The sequence below is a fragment of the Ixodes scapularis genome, unplaced genomic scaffold (assembly GCF_016920785.2).
Source record: "Ixodes scapularis isolate PalLabHiFi unplaced genomic scaffold, ASM1692078v2 PGA_scaffold2__306_contigs__length_199485367, whole genome shotgun sequence".
Taxonomy (NCBI): Eukaryota; Metazoa; Arthropoda; class Arachnida; order Ixodida; family Ixodidae; genus Ixodes; species Ixodes scapularis.
This window is the reverse complement of record NW_024609857.1, coordinates 22,761,807-22,785,577: the sequence shown is the minus strand read 5'-3', so window position 1 is coordinate 22,785,577 and position 23,771 is coordinate 22,761,807. Positions and strand designations below refer to the sequence as shown.

General features: G+C 46.4%; 1 protein-coding gene across 1 annotated transcript in view; it reads right to left on the bottom strand.

Annotated features, from left to right (window-relative positions):
- The window catches only part of LOC120850830 (histone lysine demethylase PHF8), a 43,437-nt gene that overhangs the window by 6,279 nt on the left and 13,387 nt on the right, over positions 1 to 23,771 (bottom strand). The window contains exons 9-17 of the mRNA XM_040223498.3: positions 23,281 to 23,387; positions 21,003 to 21,091; positions 20,548 to 20,634; positions 12,043 to 12,254; positions 7,803 to 8,110; positions 6,129 to 6,309; positions 3,223 to 3,533; positions 2,154 to 2,243; positions 378 to 490 (exon numbers count right to left, since the gene is read on the bottom strand). Coding sequence (XP_040079432.1) covers positions 378 to 490; positions 2,154 to 2,243; positions 3,223 to 3,533; positions 6,129 to 6,309; positions 7,803 to 8,110; positions 12,043 to 12,254; positions 20,548 to 20,634; positions 21,003 to 21,091; positions 23,281 to 23,387 — 1,498 coding nt within the window. The remainder of the gene's footprint in view (positions 1 to 377; positions 491 to 2,153; positions 2,244 to 3,222; positions 3,534 to 6,128; positions 6,310 to 7,802; positions 8,111 to 12,042; positions 12,255 to 20,547; positions 20,635 to 21,002; positions 21,092 to 23,280; positions 23,388 to 23,771) is intronic.

The window sequence follows — 23,771 nt, the reverse complement described above, 5'->3', positions numbered from 1 at the left end:
CGAAAATCAGGTCCTTGCGAAAATTAAATTGTTTTGGCTGTCTTGCTTTCATCGAATTACTGCTTGTGTCTAACTGTTTTGCAGTCTCTTTGACTTTGTTATAACGAGGGACTTCTGTATGCAAAATGCCCCATCTTCAGCCACCTCTGTACACAATTTCAACTCGACACGTTGAGAAACTGTTTTCTAGCGATCCCTTCAAAAAGCCAACGATCCCTTTGACTCGTAAGGTATGTTCAAAAGCTTCAACACATTGCCCAGCCATAAAAACGTCCGGCCGATGCTTAGATCATTTGCAAGTTGTGGCAGCCGTCGCCACCCAGTGCAGAGTTGCGAAGAGACGAGAAACAGCGAAAGCTGTCTGGCAAGCGACTTACGGGCTTTTCGGCCAGCTTGGCGGCCGCCTCGGCCAGGCTGGTCTCGACGGCCTCCTTCTTGGTGCCCTCCCTGATGGGCCTGGACGGCTTGGGGCAGTTGGGGACCAGCTTGGCTGCATGACGCAATGGAGATTCCAAGGACATCTCGGCTCAGTGACACGCTCGAGACTATGTTTTTCGAGCCCTTTTGCTCTTCCTTTTTCCACATATGGGGGTTGTGGCAGCCGGACGAAGCTTTGGCCCTTTCCCGCATAAATGTCATCCTTGCATACAGTGGAATCTCGATTAAACTCTCTTAATTCAGACTGGTGGATAATTCAAACTAACATGCAGGCCCAGTCCCCTGTGTTTCTAGGAAGAAACCCCCGGTAATTTAAACTTTGCATTATTAAAAGTTTGGGTCCCCCTCGGGTTCCAATTAGCAAGATCCCACTGTACCTGTAGTTGACCAATCAAACTCCGGCTTGACTTCTCCTCCTCCCTACTCTACCCGAATACCATATCCATATATCAGAACTCAAAAGCTCGGCTCGATGCCAGCAGTGTAAAGACGGGTTTAGTTCGAGGGGTTCCTATAATTATGCCACGTTCCCAAAAAAGTAATGAATAAAAGACGAAAACAAACTTTGCAATTAAGCGGCAGTGTGACCCATTAAAAAAGGGTTGCAAAAGGAAGAAAGAAAATAATTCCTTTGAAAGAGGAAGTTAGCAGGGGAATAGGGACTCTAACCGATTGCTGCAGGCCCCCTGGGAAGTGGCCCAAAAAGGCAATTGACGTTTTGCCGAGTGGCTAGTCTGCCACCAGTTTAAGGGGGAACACTGGTCTTGGAGCTTTTTTTCTTATTCTATGACCAAACCCAACGAAACTGCACAAGCTTGTTCAGCATTTTGTGCTGATTTCATATATCTGGTCATTTCCTCAGTACGTAGGATTGTCCTCAAGGTAATTAAAACTTGCCTGCCTTTGTTTAGAGGAATGATAGGAAAAAAACTGCTCAACAATATATCCTTTCTAACACATGGCTAGATACTACAAAGTGCACAGCATACAATGTTGGAAGTACTTTTAAGATAAAGCCACTATTAGTGATTTTACCTCACATTAAAGTTCAGGACTCAATGCATAGCTAACAATTAATAAAACAAAAAATCAAATAGAAAAACTTCTAGACTTATATTAGAAAATCTGCTCTCAACATTGTATGCTTCACACACTTAGCTACACATTTCAGGAAAGGTTATATTTCTATCTGCTCTGGATGCTTAGATATCCCTCCTGCAAGTTTTCAACGAGTCCAAAAATTGTGTCTTCTGAAAACAATGTTTCAGAATCAACTTCAATACACATTCAGCCCAGATAGGCATTATTAACTGATTTATAGCCCAGATATTCATCCACAAAATTAGAAGCCTGGTAAATTCAGAAGAACAACAGCCATCGCCATTTTCAAAAGAATTCAGTTCTAGGACGTTTTTGGCTCCGAAGACCCATGTCCCCCCTTAAAATAGTGGGACAAGTCCCTCCCACAAAGCTCTCTACTTGCCCTAATTCGGAGGTTTCCTCCTTCCCAGCATTTTTTTCTGCAAAAGTGGAAAGAGTGGGGGCATTGTGGGAGGAGCCCATCTTTCTATTCTTAACCTGCAACAGATCATAGCCTCATCAACTCAGTGTACGCTCTTGCAGTTGATGTGCAAGTACTTCACGACTTGTTGCGCACTAAAACTAGTTGTCGCGACCTCGAGCTACTTTAAGGGGCGGCGTGCACCGAAACCCACCCTTGGGGTTCCAGGCCTCGTCCCGCTTCCAACGCCCTCTGGGTTTGAAGACATGCAGCTCGTCGTCCGATGCCTCGAGCCCCGGATAAACTGCACAGAGAGAGCGCCGGGAACCGTGACTCGCTTCTGCGGTTTTTGAGCCGAGAAGGTTTTCTTTACGTTGGAAAGACTCGTATGTAAAAGTGCAGACGTTGTGGCAAAGCGAGAAATGTGGGGAAGGAACCACAGCAGAAGTGGTGCAGAAACTCGGTGCTCTGTGTCCAGTTTCCACATGCGTCTCCCCTTCCCACATTCATCACGCGATGGTAGAAACCGAGACGATGCGTGACAGCAAAATCGCAGCTGAAGCTTTGTCTCAAAGTGGTTATGCCGACGACGACGATCGGGCGCTAAAGGCTGAGGTCGGGACGCCGCTCAAATCAATGCCATACTCCGTCCCACTCCGAGACCAACAGCAGCCGAAGCTACAATCCGATGGGGCCAATCAGACAGTGGCAAAAGTGCATCGTTTCCTGTGGACGACCGATTGAGCCGGCGACGGAAAACGCACAAAGGCGACGAACGCCACGACGATGCACTTTCGGTGCCCCTCGATTAGACCTGTCGGATCCCAGCATCTGCCGCATCCAGACTTGGGGCGAAACGGAGTATAGAACTGATTTCGGAAAGGTTTGGTTCTAACTTCGAGCCGGTTTTAGCAAAAATGTGACTTTTGCAGAAAAAAATTGGCTCGCGTGGACAATAAAATTGACACTAGCTTGATCATGCTGACAATGACCGGAGAGCACAAAATATGTTGTGAATGAGCTGGCCGCATGCCAAGCGTGTGCGATGTCACATAGCGTCGCGACGTCGCACAATGTCCCAGTCGCATGACGCGTCACAATGTCCTAGTCATGCAACATCATGCAGTCATGTGACCTTACAACATCACAGTAACGTGGCTACGACGTCACGGGATGCTGTGAGGGAGCATGGTGATTCTTCGTGACAGTTTTCGCGTAGGATTCGGCCAATAAAGCTTGTTCAGCGTTAAAAACCGACTTCTGTTTGGTTCGGTGCCGCTCACCATACTCCTCGTCCTGGTGGCACTTCTTGAGGGACTCCTCAAAGTCCTCATCGTCCCCTTCCCGCCGCCTCTGCCGGCCCCGCCGGCCCCCGGCCGGGGCCGGGCCGGGCCGCCGAGGGCTAAGGCTGCAGCCCTTCTGGGGGCACATGCCCTTGACGCGGGCCAGCCCCGTGCTCAGGGGTCCCCCCTCCAGCAGCTCCTGTGCCGTGGGCCCCATCGGGCCGTCCGAGGTGCCGAAAGTGAAGGCGCTCTTCGACATGGACAGCATCCCCTGGATGGCGTCCCGCGTGGACGGCGATGCCCGCCCGCCCCTGGGGAAGGAAGAGGGCTTAGTACACTACCATATCTTCTAGACTATACCTGTTTAAAGGGGCACTGACACATCAAAATAATTTTTTATTTTTATTATCTGAAACGATTGAAAACAATGCCGGGACAATACTCTCAAAATTCGAAACTTGGGAATTCAGAACAATTTCCAAACGCCGAATTCGAAGTTCTCGTGCGATCTGCACCGGTGCGTTGACGTCAAGTATTGCGCAGTCCTGAGAGCCTACTTTCTTTCACGACTCCGTGCTGTTGCCATCGCGACCCAAAGTGAGGAGGAAAAGAGCGGGAGAGATGAGGGCGCCGGCAGACCGTGAACAAACCGGTTTCTTCGTCCGGTTCCCCGACACACCGATCATTCTCTGCTCGAGCGCCGCCAAGTTTTCCGAGGGAGGGTACAAATCCAGGAGGCGACATCACACCGGACTATGATTTTTGGTATTTCAAAAAGAAGGGCCGTAGTGCATTTGCAATTGCGTTAAAAAACATGTTTTACGATTGCAGTTATTAAATGTTATACAAATGTCGCCTACAAAGCTTCTAAACTTCATGATTTGTGACGTCACGAATCAAAAGAAGCGAGGAGGCGAAAAGCGGGAGGGGAAAGCGCCAAAAAAAAAAAAAGCGTGGCATAAGAAAAATTTTTTTGTGACGCGTTTCTTTTTGCGAGTTTATGACTACAACTTGCATCGTTTTAGACAATAAAAAAAATTATGACCCTTGGGGTGTCAGTGCCCCTTTAATGATAATAATGTAATAGTCTTGCATGTTTGTTTAGACAATGGGAAGTTAGACGGCCACAATGGGTGTCCGGTGCCTCCGCTGTAGATGACAAATTTAGACAGTGCAGTACTGCCGCTAAATTCGTTTGCTTTCGCTGTAACTTTGTTTCGCCATAACTTGACGAAGACCGAACGCTACAGCCCCTTCAAGCCAATCGGCGTGACGGAGCCAAAGCATGTGACAGCCCTTAACAAAGGTACAGGGGCGAGAGCAGAGCCCAAGCATTTGGAGAAGAGGGGAAGAAGGAACGCACCTCTTAACTCAAGACCTCTTTTACATGTCCAAGACGTTGCTATCCTTGCCCCTAGAAGATCAGCCCGTCGCTCAAAATTCACCCCAAAGCGGCTTTTATCCTCTCTCCCGCTCACACTTCGACGGCACTCCACAAAGTGGTTAGATAGAGCATGGTCGTGCGACTCTCTTCGACGCTGTCGCATTCACTCTTTGCCAAATTACGGTGAAACAAAGTATAGCCTGGCGTTTATGCTTTGTTTCGCTTTAGGTCCAGACGCAGCTAACGCTACGAGTTGATGAGACCAATCGAACGGCGTGAAAAGCATGAGTCACCGGGTCTTTCCTGGATGAGTGGTTCAGTAATGATAGAACACCTGACACACGGCACCTGAACAACACCGTGACACTGTTTCATTCAACCCGTCGGCCCGTAGCATCAGTCACGACTTGTGATGAAACGAAGCATGGTGTATCACGCAGTGGTGATACATGACTGCACGCCGGTACGACATTCGTCCAGATTGCAACGAGCAGGGCAGGGAACCTTGGCCTCTGCGGCGCGGGCTTTCGCTCCACATGCTGTGAGCTGCGGTGCCCTGACCCACTCGGCCACCGATCCTTTTAGTACATGTTTTAAAGTTGAAACTTTACACGGCGAGGACTCTCTACAGGTGTGGACCATACAAAAATTTATTTCCTGTGAATCGTTCATTATGACGAGACTAAACATATTTAATGAATGAAAGGGTATGGTGATGATGATTTATCTATGATAAAAGCTTCTTTGTGAGCTAATAAAGCAGGTACTACTAGTCAAGAAGTGCAGTGTATGAGATTTTTTTCTCGCTCTCAGACTAGGCACCAAGCACCAAACGAAGAAAAATAGAAGAAATTAACACTTCCCTAGGCACCAGATGCAGACTGTGCACAAAATCACAAAATGCATACAATCTACAAAAAAAAAAAAAATGAAAAAATAAAATTTTGGCAAAGGCATTTCACAATGGTAATGTGTAGGAAGGCTAAAGCATTCCAACAAGCAGCGTGCCATGTCTTCCTATTGCACACGGTGCTCCGGCGGCGACATCAAGCTCCCCCACTCCACAGGCGCGGCGAACCCCGCCGGGCTTACGACGGCTTCCGAGACAAAGCATTTGCGTTGCTGCACCTCTCTTTGTGTTTCATTTCTGAGGCGCGTGCTTGATGACATATTTTAACGCCACTGCTCTTTCACGTAATGGGACAAGTACGGCTTTCGCCTTAAAAAAAGTTTTGGCCAAAATTTGTTTTTGCAGTTATACAGCAGGTGCAGACTATAGTGTGAAAAACACAATACTATGTTTAGGGCACAACCGCGTCAGACTTGGGTTCCAAAATCCATGATGTACGATGACTGTGTGAGGATGACTGTCCGCCTAACGCTTGTGGACCGCATATAAGAAGCGAATAGATAGACTTCTGTCTAAATGCATACCGGTAAATCGGCCAGTGCAGCAAACTAGCTTCAGCGGGAAGCGATCACGTGAATGTGCACCAGCATGACGAGTCCGCAAAGTCCTTACCCGAGCTCCTCTTCAAGGCTGACCCTCGTGCTGTCTGTGTCGAGAGCGATGCTGGAGGCCAACAGGAGATCGTCGATGGTCCCGTTCTTGGGGATTTCGGAGGCCTCCTCGCTGACGCTCGTTTTGGCCGCCGGAGCCGCCTTCGTTGGCGTCGCTTTCTCCAGCATCGACTTTCCATTGACTGCAAGACCAACGACGTGATCTACTGCTTACCAACAATGTAAGTGATGTTGTCAAAGTAGAACATTCACGGCTACTACATTGTCTCATGAATACGGATTCCTATAGTTTCCCCGCTATAGAAACAAACTTTTTGGGGACAAACTGGGTAAATACATTCATACATGTTTCATTGTTATAGACTACTCGCATCACAGACGACTATTTGGGAAAACAGACATGTCTGTACGAATAAGACATGACTGTATCTGTAATGAAGCATCCTAACGGCTTAAAATTTCTATTGGGGCCAATTGGTTCGTGTTTAGGGAGAATAGCTAAGAAGTGTGCTCGGTTGGCCCTGCAATAAGCGAGTACAATGCTAAGATCAGTCCTCGTTGTATGTGTGTGTCTTCCTCTGCCCATGTCTAGGGTTGGTGACAGGACAAGATTTCAGTAGATGCCCCACCTCCAGAGCAAGCTTTCTGCATTTGTTAATGCTTCGTTGCACGCACAGGCAAAGCCTAGCAAAAAGCAAGGAGCATGTGTCGAAGGCTGACCTTCTACTGCCTTCTTATACTACAGTTGAACCCCTCAATAACGAAAGCCCTCAAGAACGAAATTCTCGCGGCAACGAAGAAATCTGGCGGCTCCGGCGAACGTCCATAGAGTACAATGCATCTGCACCCTCTCAACAGCGAAGAGTTTTTAAAACGCAGTCCCGCATTAACGAAAGTTTGAGGTAGTGATCTGCAACAGTTGGGAAACCAGTTGGGAAACCAGAAGTACGAAAAGTGGAGCAGCGCATTCCTCCGACAAGTCGGGCACATACGTTTCCGACAAGCATCGGCACGGCCATTGCTGTTTACATTCGGTCGAATAATAATGATGATAGCAACGAGATTTTTTCTTTTTCGGTAGCTGAAAACAGCGTTTTGCTAGCCCATCTGTTGGCAACTGCGTAGGCGCGTGATGACACCGCCGGCTGCCCGCTGCCATTTCGCCGTCTGCCGCGTGCACGCCGAGATCGCTCGAGCCTTGTTTACTTCCTTGTGTTTGGCCTGTCGGAAAAATGCCGCCTGCCGTTAAAAAGCAAAAGTTTGTGACTCTTCAGGAGAAGCCTGCAATCGTCGCCGAAAAGCAGAAAGAAGTCGGATATTGCAAAGGAGTTCAGTACCCCGTGCAGCTCACTTTCTATGATTCTGAAATCCAAGGACAGCATCAATTTTAGTCCTGGAAAGTGATAGGTGTGCTTATTTGTCCATTTTCGCGACGGCGATATTCTTGCGAGAACGAAAAAAATTGCCTCCCTCGACGGTTTCGTTATGGCGGGGTTCGACTGTATCGCCAACTATAGTTTGCACTCTTTAGCTCATTTTCCGTCCGAACTACGCTACCCTCACACGAAACCCCAAAGTACCCGGTCAAACAGAATATCAGGGCTCTGCAGGTTCCTCAACCTTCGAAGAGAATGCCCCTTTTGAGTCAAAGAGAGGAAGAGAAAGAGGCGCTCACAGGACAGACGCAGCTTGAGGGACCCCTGCTTGGAGTCGTGGTGGTCCGTCACGGCCGCCATGGAGGTGCTCCCGGCAGCGGCTGCCGCGGCGGCCGCGGCCGCAAAGTTACCCATGGAGGCGTTGCTGCTGAAGGTGGAGATGGGCGGCAGGGCCGGTGTGGCCGGCACTGCCACAGCCCGCTGGTACGACCGGCGGGACTGCACGGGCGGGTTCTCGTCTACCACGAGCCCGTCGTCGTCCGAGTCGTTGAAGTCGTACACCGACTCCTTCTGGAGGGGCGCCACAGTCTTCTTCTCCTGCTTGACGCTGTGTCACGAGGGGAACGGTTCGGTGTTGCACGGGTGGGGACTTTGTTCCCTAAGGTGTCCGTTGTAATGACTCCGCGTTACATGGGAAAGCTCTTGGTAACACTGAATTGCCCCAAGTTTAGACTCCACCCTAATAATAACGTTAATAAGCTTTATTGGCTCGGGAGATCTGCAGCACTGCAGAAAGGCAGTGCTGCGGATCTTTGTACCATAGAGGCCCATGTGCCGAGTCTGTAGTCGCCTACAGGAGGAGAACAGAAGGGCAACTCTTTCGGGTGCCCTGCTGTTCTAATTCTGTCGGTGAATATGGTGATAATGATTATCTGATAACCGTCACACTTCAGTTTTCGTATGGCGTAAAATGCCGAGCAAGTGCCTACCCAAAATTTGGAGATGATCTTAAAAAAAAACACGAGTGCACTTAAAGACTACTTACACGTAGGAAGGAGAAAGCCAGTCAAGGACGACGTCTAGAACGACCTCCAAGACGATGTTAAGGACGTCTAGGACGACGTCGAGAACGAAGCCTAGAAGACGACGCTTAGATGACGACACCTAGGACGACGTCGAGAACGACGCCTAGAGGAGGACATTAAGGAGGCTGTGGCGTATTTGCGTAGACGGCCACGTTTCTCGCAAAAGCCGCCATTGATGTAGACGCCGCTGCCGATGTCGAGGCCGTAGATGTAGACGCGGTTGACTCACAGTCCATCACACGAAGCACACAACGAGCAGAGATGAAGTCCAAAGCGCACCTTTCGCACACAGCGCTCCTGCGGTGATATCACGCTGATGGCGTATGACGACGCTTATGACATATTTTTGTGGCCATCCTTCGGACACAACGCTGGCACTTGGTTTTCACATACTGTGACAACCGAGGTCGTCCTAGAGGACTAGGATGACTTCTAGGACGACCGCAAGGACGACACCAAGTTAATGGCACAAGTAGGGTCGCCCATTTAGTGGCACGTGCTGCACAATCGCGTCTTTATCTGCTTTTTCTGTTTTTTCGCTCAATGGGACAAGTAAGGCTTTCGCCTTAAAAACCGGGAGATGGGTGCTCGTTAAGTCCGAGTGCAGAAAGGAGGAAGGAGGCACGAGATAGGGTGGTTCTAGCTGCTTTGCACCGGGGTGCTTAGAGAAGTGGCCGACGATGAGCAACTCTGTCAGATAGGTGGGATTGTAAGTCTGGGGTGGGCACTTCACATGTTTTGATGTAGAACTATGTCTTCCACCGCACCTTGAAGGGGGTGCAAATTTGCGAGAGGCACACACCAATGATGTGGCGAACATACTATTGCGTCTGCCACGGAGGCACAATCGGCTCCTTTCATCCGTACGTGCTTCTTCCTAAAAACAAATTCGAATTGCGGGTTCGAAATGGCCCAATAGTGAGCTTAGGTTTTCCCCATTGACTTACTTTGCGCGCAATTCCGCATGTGCGCCTCAGGGATAGTGGCGCATGGGGCTGCGAAATTCCTTCAACCAAGCTCCGAGCAACGGGCATTCATTTCTTGCGCACCCGCCATCGTCGTGCGGCACAGGCCCGTGGACAAATCTCCAGCTGCCACAAACAAAACATCTGGGACGAGTGGACAAGGCACGGCCTCTACGATTCCACACAGCCTAGTCAAGACACTGGCGGACAGAAAACGTCTGCACCCTGGCTGCCTTCGTTTCTTTCATGCACAACACCTTTGCTCTCCTACTTGTGTCCACAACTGCACCAACGACTCTCGGCAGGTCGTGCATCGACACGAAGTTCCACAAACATTTCGACGTCTTGCGATGCACCAGACACATCTGCTACTTCTCGTACCTTCGTCTTATGCTCGCTGTTCTTTGATTTCCATCGCTCTACATACTCACCTCATTTCTATGCAAATAAACAATGACTTCATATATTACCCCCCTCTAATTTCTTGTGCCACCCACAGTTTTTTTCTTTTGATTTTCAAACTTGTAAAGTAGTAGGTGGGTGCTTATTAGGACACAGGCACATGCTCGGTATTTTACGGCCCAAGTAGCATCACCCATTGAAAGATTGCATATCCCTTGCAGCTGCTGCCGGTGGCTAGGTTGCACAAGCTGTCGGCCAATTCACTAGTATGTGCCATCCTCACACACTCATTTGAGCGCACAACCACAGGTCTTCCTCCTTTTCAGCAAATGCTTATGGCTAAACTGCGATTGCAATAAAGTGAGGTGCATTAGATTAGCACACTTTTGAGGCCTTGCCCAGCAATTTCGTGAATTACTAATAGGCCCTTCCCCTGGCAGATGCCGCGCGCTCTGCATTAGTGGTTGTCAAGCGGCCGGCCTCGGCGACCAATCGGTCACGTGATCCACCCCAGTGGCACATGCTGTGGAGCAAATCGAGCGTAACACTCCCAGCGCCACCACTTTCGGAGCGTCTGTCCGTGCTTTTTAGCAGTTTCGGTTCCCATTGCCATCTTGCTGAAAGCATGAACTTCAGATCGGAAGCATCCCAGACTGTTTACTATTTAATTAACGGTGACCCCGACGTTTAGATACAATTAATTTTTCCTTATAGTTATATAAACCAAATGAAGACAACTAGAAGTACTTGTACGATCCGTAGGATGCAATTAAGCAGAATATAAAACATGTATGCTGTAAAGCGATCGTCATCTTTGAAGACAACTTCCATCTCCGGAGTATTTGGCTTATTGTTTTCTAATTAGTCGAATTACTTTACAAGGACCACACAATGAACATACGACATACCTCTTCATCCAAAATGGGTGCGCGCAACGTCTTTGACATAACGCAACATCTTGGGCCTCTTCACTGGCAAGGTGAACGACTTGGGAAACACTTTGCCGAGAACAGCTGCCTCGTCGTCGCTCGAGCTGGAGGAGCTGGTATCTTTGTCATCTTTGTCCTGTCGACTGCGCCAATTGTTGCATTTTAATATCGGAACTCAAAGACAGCTGGACGAAGGACCAGCTGTTTCATCTTCGTCTTCTCTTTCACTCCTCGTCTTTTTTCCACCCCCTGCGAGCACTTCCTTCCGACAGATACCAGACACAACAGTCCCTGCCGCAGCTTTCGCTGTCATTGCTTTCTATTAGACCTCATAAAACTAACTGCAGGGATGTCATTGCCGCAGTATTCTCGGTCGAGCCGGTCATGACAAGGGGAACGAAAGCAAGCGCAACAACGGAGAGCCCACTCAGCAATCAAGACCAAAAAGCAGCGAAACTCCCTCGCGAGAACATTGATAATGAAACTGAAATGTTACGAGTGACTATAGATCATACTCCTCAAAAAAAAAAAGGCAGCACAAAGAACTACTTCGAACCGCTCGACACGCCCCTCCACTTCACCACTAATTGGTTGGAGCCGCTCGGCGAGCGCCCTACCGATTCCAGATCTACATGCGGCACACAGAGAGCTTGCTCGCATCTCGCGAGGAAAACAAGAATCCGCCCGGCATGCGCGTGCTGAGTGCTTGCTCTTTGCCAGGGGAAGGGGCTATAAATTTGTGACAAGGTCACATATATTAACTGAACCAAAAATGTTGTAACCCGAGGATATCTCACCACATTCTGCACAAGGTGACATTTTAACATTTTTAATTGTAAAACTATTCGGCCAGAAAACCAAAATGGCAACCTTTTGAAATGGCATTTGTTCGAGACCTAATAAAATATGCCCTCTAAACCGCAGCAGGACAAGTTGAACTCAGATTGGGCCATTCAATACAGTAATTTCACTACTACTCTCTCAACGCTGTTTTTTTTTTTTTTTTGTCTGAATTGAAAGTGTCCTGCCATAGGCCTAAAAATAAAATGGATAGTGTTAGCAAACCTAGGCACCATGCAATGTTCCCGGAGTACATCAAAGCATACTGCACAAGTTTGGAGATAGGTGTGTATGCCATTTGCCTCAAAGCACACATACCCCTGGCCTTTCTTGGAGCCCCGGCCCTTAAGTCCTCCTGAGAACTTGGCGCCGCCCGTGGCCTTGACGGGCAGTTTGACCTTGAGGTTGAGCCCAATGGATCCGGCTCCTGGGGTGAGATTTTCCAGGACCTCGGTCTTGACCGCTTTGGAAGGGCTCGGCTTGCCCTTCTTGGACGCCTTCTCTGCCTTGGTCTTGACGCTCAGTTTCTTCTGCAAGGCGCAAAACGGGCTGATCCTGAGCAGGGTTCCTATTCTCGGTAAATACCGATAAACCTTGAAAATAACCCCCCAAGCCGGTTTTATCAAAATCGAAGAAAACTGAGGGAAAAGTCCCGAGTTGAAACTGTCCTTGAATAAAAAAAAAAACCGAAGCTTCGTAGGAAGAAACTTTTCACCTTCGGCTTTGTTTTGTGTCGACACTAAACAGCCCCCACTGAACTGCCTGCGAAGGTGCTTCTTTCTTTATAATCTTGTTCTCTTAACGGTAAGGGGGTGTTTTCCAGGCATTCGGGTTTTGTGTATGGTCCCTGGACGTTAAAGAATTTCATGCCCGTGTCATTTTTTTTTTTTGTCACATGCCCCGATAAACCTCATTTTTTTTTGTCTGACACCATAAACTGATGACAAAAAACACAAAATGTGTGGAAAAAACAAGTTTATTTGAATGAAGCTGAAGGATAAGGTCGAGAGAAAAGTAATTTATGTTACCAGGCAACAGTTGGACAAAATGTGAACTGAAACTGTGGCCATTATGGGCCTATAATATCCCAGGAATTTTAAACAATTCCAAACCTTTGATGTGAATAAACTTTTGTATGGCCTGAATCACTGGAATGGGAATATAACACAAAACATATTTGCAAAAGTACAATTTAACCCAAAAAGCCAATTTGAGTACAGTGAAGAAAGAACCTATGATACGTCAGTATGATGCCACCTGCTGCTTACGAACTTCAAAATAAACCAATGAACAAATGAGCAACCAGTCGTGAGATTCAGCACAGGTGTTCCTTTGTGAGACGAGCCTTTCAGTCTCCGCAGAAGTGGCTATAATACAACTAGGGATGTCACGAACCTCCCTAGGTTCGAATTCGAAAGGTTTCAACATTTTCGAACAGAACTAAGGTTCGAATTCAAAATATTTCGATATTATTGCACCAACCAAGGTTCGAATTCGAAAAATTCGAACTTCCGGACACCGTGAAGTTTCGAATTCGAAACGTTTGAAGCTTTCGCGATTTCTAAAAGTGTGGGTTCGAATATTTCAAATATTTTTTTTTACTTGATGTTTGAGAAATTCAAAGAGTTTGAACTTTCTTAACTTGAAATTCGAGAGATTAAAAAATTTTAAATTTGTTGAGATCTGAAGTTAGAAAAATTCGAAGATTTCAAATTTCTTTGAATCTGAAGTTCGAAAAATTCGAAGATTTCGAATTTCTTTGAATCTGAAGTTGGAAAAATTCGAAGATTTCAAATTTCTTTGAATCTGAAGTTGGAAAAATTTGAATTTCTTTTAAAACTGAAATTTAAAAAAATTCGAATTTTTATAGACATGAAGTTTGAAAAATTCGAAGATTTCGAATTTATTTCTACACCAAGTTCGAAGGTTTCGATTCTCCTTTAGGGCTAAATTAAAAAAAAAAAAAACTTAAAAAGGGTTTGAATTTTTTTTTAAGTCCAGGTTTTTAAAGTTTAAAGCCCGGTTTTCATCTTCCTCCACAGTTTCAGTTTCAAATAACATTTTCACACCTCACTGGTTTTCACGAAATTAGGTTTAGAAAATAGAAAAGTTTGGGTGTGATATTTCGACTGCGCGAAGTTATTCAGGCAATGAAATGAGACGAGTGTCCCGGATTTGCTGGAATATTTGCCAGCGCAGAGTGACGTGTGACCATAGATCAGTAAATATGACCGTCAGCCCAGGGAGGGAGTCTTTGATGTGCATCGCACAGTCGTGATCACGCGAATGCACTGTTTTACGATACCCATCCAGTCCGAAACGGCCAGGGGCTGGCAGGAGGTGGAGGCTCAGAAAAGCCTTGAAGCGATCTGGAAAACTACCTCCCCACCCCCTTGCATGCTGGTACGCTGGTAGTAATCCGATCGAACGCCGACCGAGTGACGCTGGCATATAGTAGGTTTAGTTTGTAATTGTTCTGGAGGTTTATTTTCCGGGACGAGGGAGACGCCGAGCAAAAAGCACAGAAGCCGACACAACTCGAGGTCGAGGAGCATTCTACCATACCAGTGCCGTCGGAAAAGGAAAAACAGAAGAAAAAGAAAAAAGGGAAGGCTGCAGCCCCCCCCCCCCCCCCCCTCCTTCACTTTTTTCAGGGGTATTTCGGACTGTTAAAGAAAACAATACGGGGAAGGAGGGCGTGGTCCAGCTTATTTTAATCTGAAATTATTTATGCATATGTATTGCTACCGTCGCTCTTCACTCCATAAAAGATTGTGTAGATGGTCATTGTCGGAAACTCGTTGTCAGAAGCATACCTCGGCAACCCTCACTCATGAGGGCCCTCACTCACCCTCACTCACCCTCATCTTCACAGGTGAGGTGAGGGTGAGTGAGTTTCTGAACCAGGAAAATTTATGAGGGTGAGTGAGGGCCGTGAGGGCTGTGAGGGCCGTGAGGGCGGTGAGGGCTGTGAGGGCCGTGAGGGCCGTGAGGGCGGTGAGGGCGGTAAGGGTATGAGGGCCATGAGTGCGTGAGGGGCGTGAGGGCGGTGAGTGGCGTGAGGGGCATGAGTGGTGTGAGGGCGGTGAGTGCGTGAGGGGTGTGAGGGCCATGAGTGCATGAGTGCAGTGAGTGGCATGAGAGGCATGAGGGCCGTGAGGGCCGTGAGGGCCGTGAGGGCGGTGAGTGCATGAGGTGTGTGAGGGCCATGAGCGCGTGAGAATGGTGAGTGCGTGAGGCCCCCTTCAGATCGAGCATCTTTCTCAGCAATTTTGGTGTTAAGGGCGGGTTGTTCTCTAGCTTTCCCTAGATCGACACGAATTGCTGAGATTGGGTCCGGCTCGGAATAAGCAAGCAACTCGGAGCAATTCGAATGCGTTTGAAGCGGCTGCATCCAATCGGGGACGAAACATTTTCACGTGATACCTCGTGCCGGTGATGATGACACCGAAAGACTTGGTTCTGGTGTGAAATCAATCGTTCTTTTTTTTTGAATATAAACTGTTTCAGAAAGGTGCATTAGTATTCTTAACAAGATTTAAATGCATAAAAACACGTTTATAACGCGTAATTGTGTCTAAATAGTGTAAGAAAAATAAAATTTTATGATGATGAGGGCAAATTGCAGCAATTGGTTGCTGCATGTGATCGCGGGCGGCCCGTGTTGCTGGTGTTGCGACGTAAAGTTTCTGGGCGAAATTGCCCCATCTGAAGCTGGCCTGAGTGGCATGAGGGCCATCAGTGCATGAGGGGCGTGAAGGGTGTGAGGGCCGCGAGGGCGGTGAGTGGCGTGAGGGCAGTGAGTGGCGTGAAGGCGGTCAGTGGCGTGAGGGCGGTGAGGGCGGTGAGTGGCGTGAGGGCTATGAGTGCGTGAGGGGCGTGAGGGCGGTGAGGGCGGTGAGTGGCGTGAGGGCCACGAGTGAGTGAGGGGCGTGAGGGCCGTGAGGGCGGTGAGGGGCGTGAGGGCCGTGAGGGGCGTGAGGTTCAGTGAGGGTGAGTGAAGGGCTGAAGGTGAGTGTGACTGTGAGGATGAGGGTGAGTGAGGGGCTGAAGGTGAGTGTAGCTGTGAGGGTGAGGGTGAGTGAGGGGCTTAGATGAGTGTGGCTGTGAGGGTGAGGGTGAGTGAGGGCGACCTAAAATGCCGACCTCTGGTCAGAAGGCACTACTTGTCACATGCTTAGTGATTCGGAAGTTCAAACCTATGTCTTTTCAACCTTAATAACTGTGCCATTAAAAAAGAAAACAGAAAAAAACAACATAACACTAAAAGCGGGGATAAAAAGCTGGAGAACAAAAAAACTACCAAGAACCCACCGGAAGCGACGTATTCTTGCATATTCAGAGCCGACACAACCCGAGGTACCTTTGAAACAAGTTTTCCTACCAAAATGTGTACAGGCTAAAAGAAACACGTCCCAGAAACATAAAGCAAAAAAAAAATTTTTATGTTTTTTTTTTGGTTAATGACGTGCTGAACTTAAACAATATTAGAAACCTTCCCTCACGAGTTAATTTATTCCTCAACGGGAAAAAACAATACATTATTTTGTATTCTGCAGGTGGCAATGATATGCACTGTCTGTGGTGTTAATTTAAATGCGATACCTCAAACAATTTAGACAAAAAAAATTACCAAGTTTAGGGCATAATAGTCCGTAAATACATGTTTGAACATTTCTTCGAAACTCATCTAGGCTATACATAGATCGTTCTTAAAAAGTTTAACATTTCTACAATAAATAGTTACGGCTATAGCGCGCTTCAAATATGGCACAAACAACAATCGTCAGAAACCCGTCGTCCTTCCTCGCTCCTTCGGGAATTTATCTCTATAAAACTAAGCATGCCAGAACATTGAAATAAACGGCATTGTCTTTCACAAGGAACGCAACACCGCATGTAAAAATTTGAGAAAAAAGTTGCGAATGTATCTTACTGCTTGAATTCAAATGAAACCGTCCGCCAGTCTTTCGAAGTTCGACGGACTTCGAACTTTTACTCTAGGAGTTCAAAGTTCGTCAAACTTTTGACTTTTCAGGATTCAAAAGTTCAAAACTTTTTGAATTCTCTAGATAAATAAGTTCAAAAGTTCAAAAAGCTTCAAACCTTTTAGTGCAAGAAATTCGAAAGTTTGAAAATTATCAAATTTTTTGGTCTATCAAGTTCAGAAGTTAGACAAGCATCAAATTTTGCAGCATAATAAGTTTGAATGTTCGGAAAGGATCGAATTTTTTAGCGTAATAAGTGCGAAGGTTCAAAAGACATTGCATTTCTGAACGTGCAAAGTTGGACATTTCGAAAAGAGCCGAACTTCTTAGTGTAACAAGTTCGAAAATTTGACTTCCGTTGAATTTTTCGATATAGAAAGTTCGAAAATCCAAAATCTTTCGAACCACTTGATTCAATCATCGAAACTTCGGTTCGAAAAAAGTTTCTGGCATCCCTAAATACAACATCTGGGCAAACTTATTTCAGTGACCCAGCTTGCCAAACGATTGAAAACAACTTCACTATAAACTCATATGGATTGCACAAAACCATGCTCGTACCCTAAGTGGATGCCTTCTCAAACTTTATGAAAAAGCCTATCTTTCTTGATTGATAGCCAAGGAACTGCTCCTAGTCTCGGCATTAATGTTATAAAACAGTGCAGAAGCATACAGACCTCGTAATCAATACTCTACATACACTAGGAGCTGTTCAGAACATGGTTATGCATCAATAGATGACATACCGTATTTTCGCCATTCTAAGCACCCCCCCCCCCCCTGACTTTCAAACATAAACACCCGAAAAAAAGTTTGCATGCGAATGTAAGCATGTTCCAAATCTAAGCACCCTCCCCCACCCCCCTTCTTTGCAGGTGTGAAAAAAAGGAGATGCTTAGAATCGAGTAAATACAGTCTATATTCTGAAATAGTACTTCAACTGGAAGAAGACTATACTCAGGGAGCCCAGATGGCAAACACATGCCTATAGCAGGGGTGGAAGCGGGCTAGAGCCTTTTGTATCAGGGCTGGGAGCAGCAAAAGTCCCACTTTGGAGCAGTTTTGGAGCAGTAAAACGCTCGCTTTAGAGCAGCTCGGGAGCAGCAAAAATAAGTTTTGTAGCCGTCGAAGTAGGTTTTGCGGCAGGTCACGGAGGTCAAACAAATGTCTAAAAGTGACTTGTTGTTTCTAAATGTGAAAATGTAGCAAAACTATATGCATACACATCCCAGAATAATTTTCAAGCAACATACCTACACACCTTTCTATTTCTATTGCATTGAAATATGGAATATTGGCAATTTATGCAAAGGAAAGGCTTTGAGAACCATTCCGGCAGCAGGCAGAGTCATGATAGACTTTATATGGGAGGCCCCGACAATAAAAGCCTAGCTTGAGCCACGCCAGTACAAAACCGTCTACTTAATATACCAATTGTAAACATGTATCCAGAAAACTAAACCACTGCAAGGTGTCAGATAATCTACCTCCGCCGACTACAGTTTTTGTTTAATAAAGAATACACATGTTCAATCACTACTTAAAAAGCCCTATATCAAGTTTAGTAACAAAATACAAGGCCACTGACATTTGACAAAAATTCAGATGCAAAATAAAATGTGTATTTTATATCTTTAGACTACCACAGTCACTCGTACATATGCAGCTTTAAGCATCGACTAGAAGAGCAACGCAACCTTATGTACTCCATAAAATGCTGTGCATTGCGTGTCTCCATAAAAAAATTAAGGTACCACAACATGTCTCAGAATAAAGCAGTCCTTGCTGACCTGTTTTCATTAAATACAAATGTTCTTAATCCCTGTTCATAAAATACAGTAATCCCTACACCCAAGTTAACATACAAAGCTATATCTATATTACTTTGGATAGAAAAATATATTGTCTTAAAGATATCACGGCCACTAATACATATGCAGCATAAACACTGACTAGAAGAGCCCACAGGCTCCATGTTAAAAAAAAGGGGTTGTGACTAAGCTGAATCTGTGTAATTTAGAAACCACTGAAGTTCACCTTTTTTTTCACAGTTTGAAGAGCAGAGTCAATTTCTTTTATGCGCTCGAGTACTTTGGGCAGTTTAGAGTTCACATCTCTTAGCAGGAGGTGTCCACTCCCCACCTTGTCCACGTCCTTAACTGCCTCACCCTTGCTTATGAGTTCTTGTGCACTCAGTAGAAGTGCTTTAAGAGAAGACAGTTTGAACGAGACTGAAAATGAGATGTAGCTGATCAGGCGCTGATCCCTGCGGGGCAGGCTGCCTTCTTACGTGACAAAAAGCCCACCAACTTCTCTCTACCCTACCCAACCACCTCCCCCCCCCCCCCCCCCAAACCAGATACACCTATACCCGACACTTATACGAGTAGGGTGGCTATATAAAGTTAAGGTACGTTCTTGACAGGAATCGGCAGCGCGGGAGTGTTGTACGGCATTTCTGATGTCACCCCCACTCCTCCACGCTAAAGGAAAGAAACAAAAAAGTGTGTAGCACTGCCAATTAACCAACTCGCTTAAGATCGCGGGTATTGTTTTCGCTAGTGGTCTGACGGCGGGAGGCAACACACGACAGCGTGCACATTCGCGCAAACAATGATGGTTTTGGTTTCGTTTTGATAAGACAAATTGAGCTCGAGAACGGATGTGCCTGTGCTCGCGATTCTTCACGGCTAAGCGTCCAAATATGCTAGGCTACCAAATAACAGGTAAAGCTAGTAAAGACCACTTACTTCTGCTCATGTTAATGGCCAAGGTAGCCCACCGGTGCCGAGGCACCAACTCCCACGATCACGGCAAATCGGGACCACGGGCAACTGCATGCGCGCTCCAACCGCGCCAACCAACTATGCCCGAAACCAAACCGATGTGTTCGTATATCAAGCTCTTTGTAGTAAAAAACGACATCGCACTCTCGATGAACTAAAATCGGCGCCTCGCCCTGAGGTTAGACATGGTTTGGAGCCCCAGTCGAGTTGGTAGGAGTCACCCGCAGTGACACCTAAGCAAAAGTACACACCACATGGTGGCCCGTGGCCAACCGTTTTCCGCTAAATTTAAAGAAAACACTAAAAAAAAAAGAAAAAAGTTGAAATTGGCGTTTTGGAGCAGGCTGGCGCAGGGAAGTGAATTGGCGCAGGGAGGCGCAATTGGCGCAGCGCTTCCACCCCTGCTATAGTACCATGACATGCCCTTACTGTGCACCATATAGACCCTTTCCAAAATTGTGAAATGACGCATAGATTATGCACAGCTGCCATTTGTTTGTCTCATCGCTGCCGTCGTGAAATTCATGATTGGTTGCGAGTTCACGCCGAGCACCGACGCAGCACTCGTGTGGAATGCGTTTCGATTCAAGTACATTCCAAATGCTGACGCTCCGAATGCTGACTTAAGCAGGAAACACATGCACGACGAAACCTTCCGATCCGACGTGCGGGCTGCCGGTATGACCTTGGGGGGCGAGGGTTTTCATAGCATCGGAGAGCGTTGAAAACCCTCGCCTCCGACCGTCGTATTGCGTGGTCGGACGGTTTCGTTGTACATGTGTTCCGCGCTATAGCGACTAACTAATGGCGGCCGCAAGTAATCAATGCATCATTTCGAAATTTCAAGAAGGGTCTATCTTGAGTACATTAGAATTCCCTGCAGACTCTAGAGTAGAGTACTCATGGCCCAAGACACATAAGTTTTCACCAGTACAAACAAACTGAATGTAACAAAGAAAAGCACGCACAACACTATATCTTGATCAATGCCGGTTGCATCAAGGACAAGAGAAGTACCAATGAAGTGTTCTGTCAGGGTGTTTACGCACCTCTGCAGCCCTGACCTCCTTTGCAAGGTCTTTGAGCAGCTTGGGCACGTTGATGCCGCTGGGAATGGTGTCCAACTTGCAATCCGGCTGCGGAGGGGAAGAGCATGACTCATCCGGCTCAATCTTTGCATCCACACGTGCCGTCGTAGAGCTGCAGAGCACTCAACGACGGCACGTGTGCAGCTCCTGCACTTCCAGTTTTTGCTTGGACCAGGTGTCAAGACATTACAGTGCATGTCACTAGGCAAACCAAGAAAACAGATCCCAGGGACCCTACGCTACACTGCAGGACAAAGCGGAACCGAGGGACAGAAACAACGCTGTCTGCTGCGATTGGTCAGCGCCACACCGCTGACCAATTGCTGCAGACGACTTTATCCCGGTCTCTTGGTCCCGCTTGGTCCTGCCGTGTAGCATCGGGCCTCAGGATAATGGGCCATAACCGTCGGGCTCACCTCTTGGGTCCAGTTCTTAAGGGCAGTGAGCAAGGCCTTGGCACCGACCACCAGGAACGATGGCGGCTCAAATTCCGACGCGGTCGCACCTGCGGTACAAAAACGTTTGTCTAGACGGCGCGACACACTACAGGACGGCGCAAAAACAGTTTTCCGAGGAGGAACAGCGCGTCAATACCCCTTAGATCTGTGCAGGCAGGACAGGGGCTGAATCGGAAGTGCTGAAAAGTTGATTGCAGAAATATAACAACTTACAGGGGTGAACGTGTGATCCTGCACCTGCTTCGCACATAGCGCAAACTTTAGTTTGCACAAAATATTCCGAAAGGCAGCAGTTCGAGAAATTCCCTAGTTATCAGATGTGGGTCAAAAAATCAAATTTATTTTGGAAATTGCCTTTTTTTTTTTTCTGCTTACTTTATTATACCTGAACATTCTACTTTTATGAGTAAAAATAATCAAAACAATATTCTCACCTAAAGTTTAAAAAAAAAGAAAAAAAAAGTTTTACTGATTCACAGTGCTTGAAAAATCGCAAGTTTAACCGAACATCTGCCATCTTCGAGAGGCTGTCACTCGGGACAGCAGCACTTTCCAAGTATATCTCCGACTCGATTTACATTAGATAACACTAAAAAGCATGATTTTCGCGCTAGGAACTACTGGAGCACTACAGGGAAGATTGTGTCCTTCAAAAACAAATATAGAACACGGGACTATGACACTGCGAGTACAGTGATGCGAGACGTTGGCGCGCTGACGATACTTGTGGGCTATGTGACCTGTTTTGCTTGTCATGAGTGCAGATTCGCTACGTATTTGGGAGTCCCTGTGCGAAAGATTTTCACTGTCCCTAAAACTAGAGAAAAGCAAGTGCCCCAGGAGGGTTCTTTCTTTCAACGTTTTCATCAAAACGTGCCGTATCAGATAGAGAGATAGGAGCGCAAAGCGAAGCTACGGCAGCAAGAGCTCGCACAAGACTTGCCGCCAACTAGGAAGCCGTCACCTTCTGCGCTTCTGCGACGCGCGATTCTCAGCCTGATAGCACCGATGCACCAAGAGACTTTCATTAGCAAGAAAGTTCATGCTGCCGCCGCGAACACTGCCAAACAAAACCGTGAAGACTGAAATGCCGACATAGAAGGAACAGCTATAATGTAGTTTAGCAAGACTTGTTGTTGGGCAAGTTGGTTCATGGTACTGAGTAAACTTTTATGTGCAAACACAGACAATGGCACGCAGTACAAGAGGGGCCAGGAAAGTCGCAGCATACAGTGCGAGACAGATTTGTTGGCTCTGAATGTTTCCTAAACACCCCACTTATGTTCTGGCCATATTTTGTGTAATTGCAAACAATATTTGCAAAGAATAAATTTCTTGAACTTTCAATGCATTTTACTCATTTAGAAACTTTGGGTTGTCTTCAGTTTGTGCAAACAGTCTTTAGTACTTAGAATCTTCCAATAACAAGCAATTTTTTTATGTATTATCTTGAGCATATGTGGAGTACCATTATCTCTTTGGAATTGCATTATCTTAATTATGTTTTAGCAGATTTTAACTAACTTTTAAAGGGCTTCAAAGAAGAAGGCTTTATGACGTCTTTATTTTTTCATATTAAATGAAACATTTGTTCACAGCTTTTGGCTAGATACTGGCACTCTCCACTTCATAGGGAGTGTAATGAGCTATTGCACCATGCTTGTTACCAAACGGTAATGTGCCTGGATGTCCACACAAAAAAATACCTTTCTATGTAACTGTTTCTGCCTCTGAACACAAAACTATAGAAGCTACACTAAAACCAACAACTGTTTTAAAAAAGAAAAGACAATATTTTATAGGTAGCTAAATTTAATTATTTTAGAGGTAACATTATAAAAAAGGTGTCCCTGACCTGCATTCTCCCTCAAACTGCAAATCCTAACTTGATCAAAGCATGCAATAACCACGAATACCCCGTGGCAAATGTTACTCTTTTTGGTCCCACCACAATCATTTGTTAACCCCGAGGGCTTGAAACATGGGATCAAGATCAAATGAAAAGTAAACCTAACGAAGAACAAAAGTAGCCAATCTGCAGGGCCCCTTATTCTGCTCCTTGCCTGCAGTGTAGCAAAGCACATTTGTAGAATTGCTTTTCCAAGGCAGATACATTGAACATGGCTTGGAAGGAACGTCAAAAAGAAGTTTCAGTTTGGCAAGGAATTCCCAGGTGAAAAAAGAAAAAGCCAGACAAAGCAAATGCCCCAAAAGTTGAAAATGACCAATCACTCACTTCTGAGCTGCTCAATGACGTAAGATGCTGCAAACCAGTGAGCCGTCTCGAAGGAAGGAAACTTATATTTGTGTGGCGCATCGATCCGCTTCTCTAGGTCATAGACCCTAGAAGGAAGTGTGGCAAAAAGACACAGGGTTTAGCAAGCCATTTGAGGTGAAAGGACAATGACGGAAAGCAGGCAGGCAGGCCTTGGTCGTGAATAGGTTAAAGGGACCATGAAATTAATTTTCGGCTGGGATAAACTCGGATATTACTAATCGCATTGTTTAGTGCAATGGTTCTCAAAATGGGGGTTTGCGGGCCTTTTGGGGTCCCCGAAGGCATTCTAAGGGACCACAAATCCTCGCCTCATCAGTCAAATTCGGCAATAAAAGATGTTTTTCTCTCCGTTATTTTTTAGGTGGAGATGAAATATTCCAATTTTCGAGTGAGTTTTCTCACAATAGCCCTTAGTTATAGCCATTTATTAAATTATTATCATAATTAAC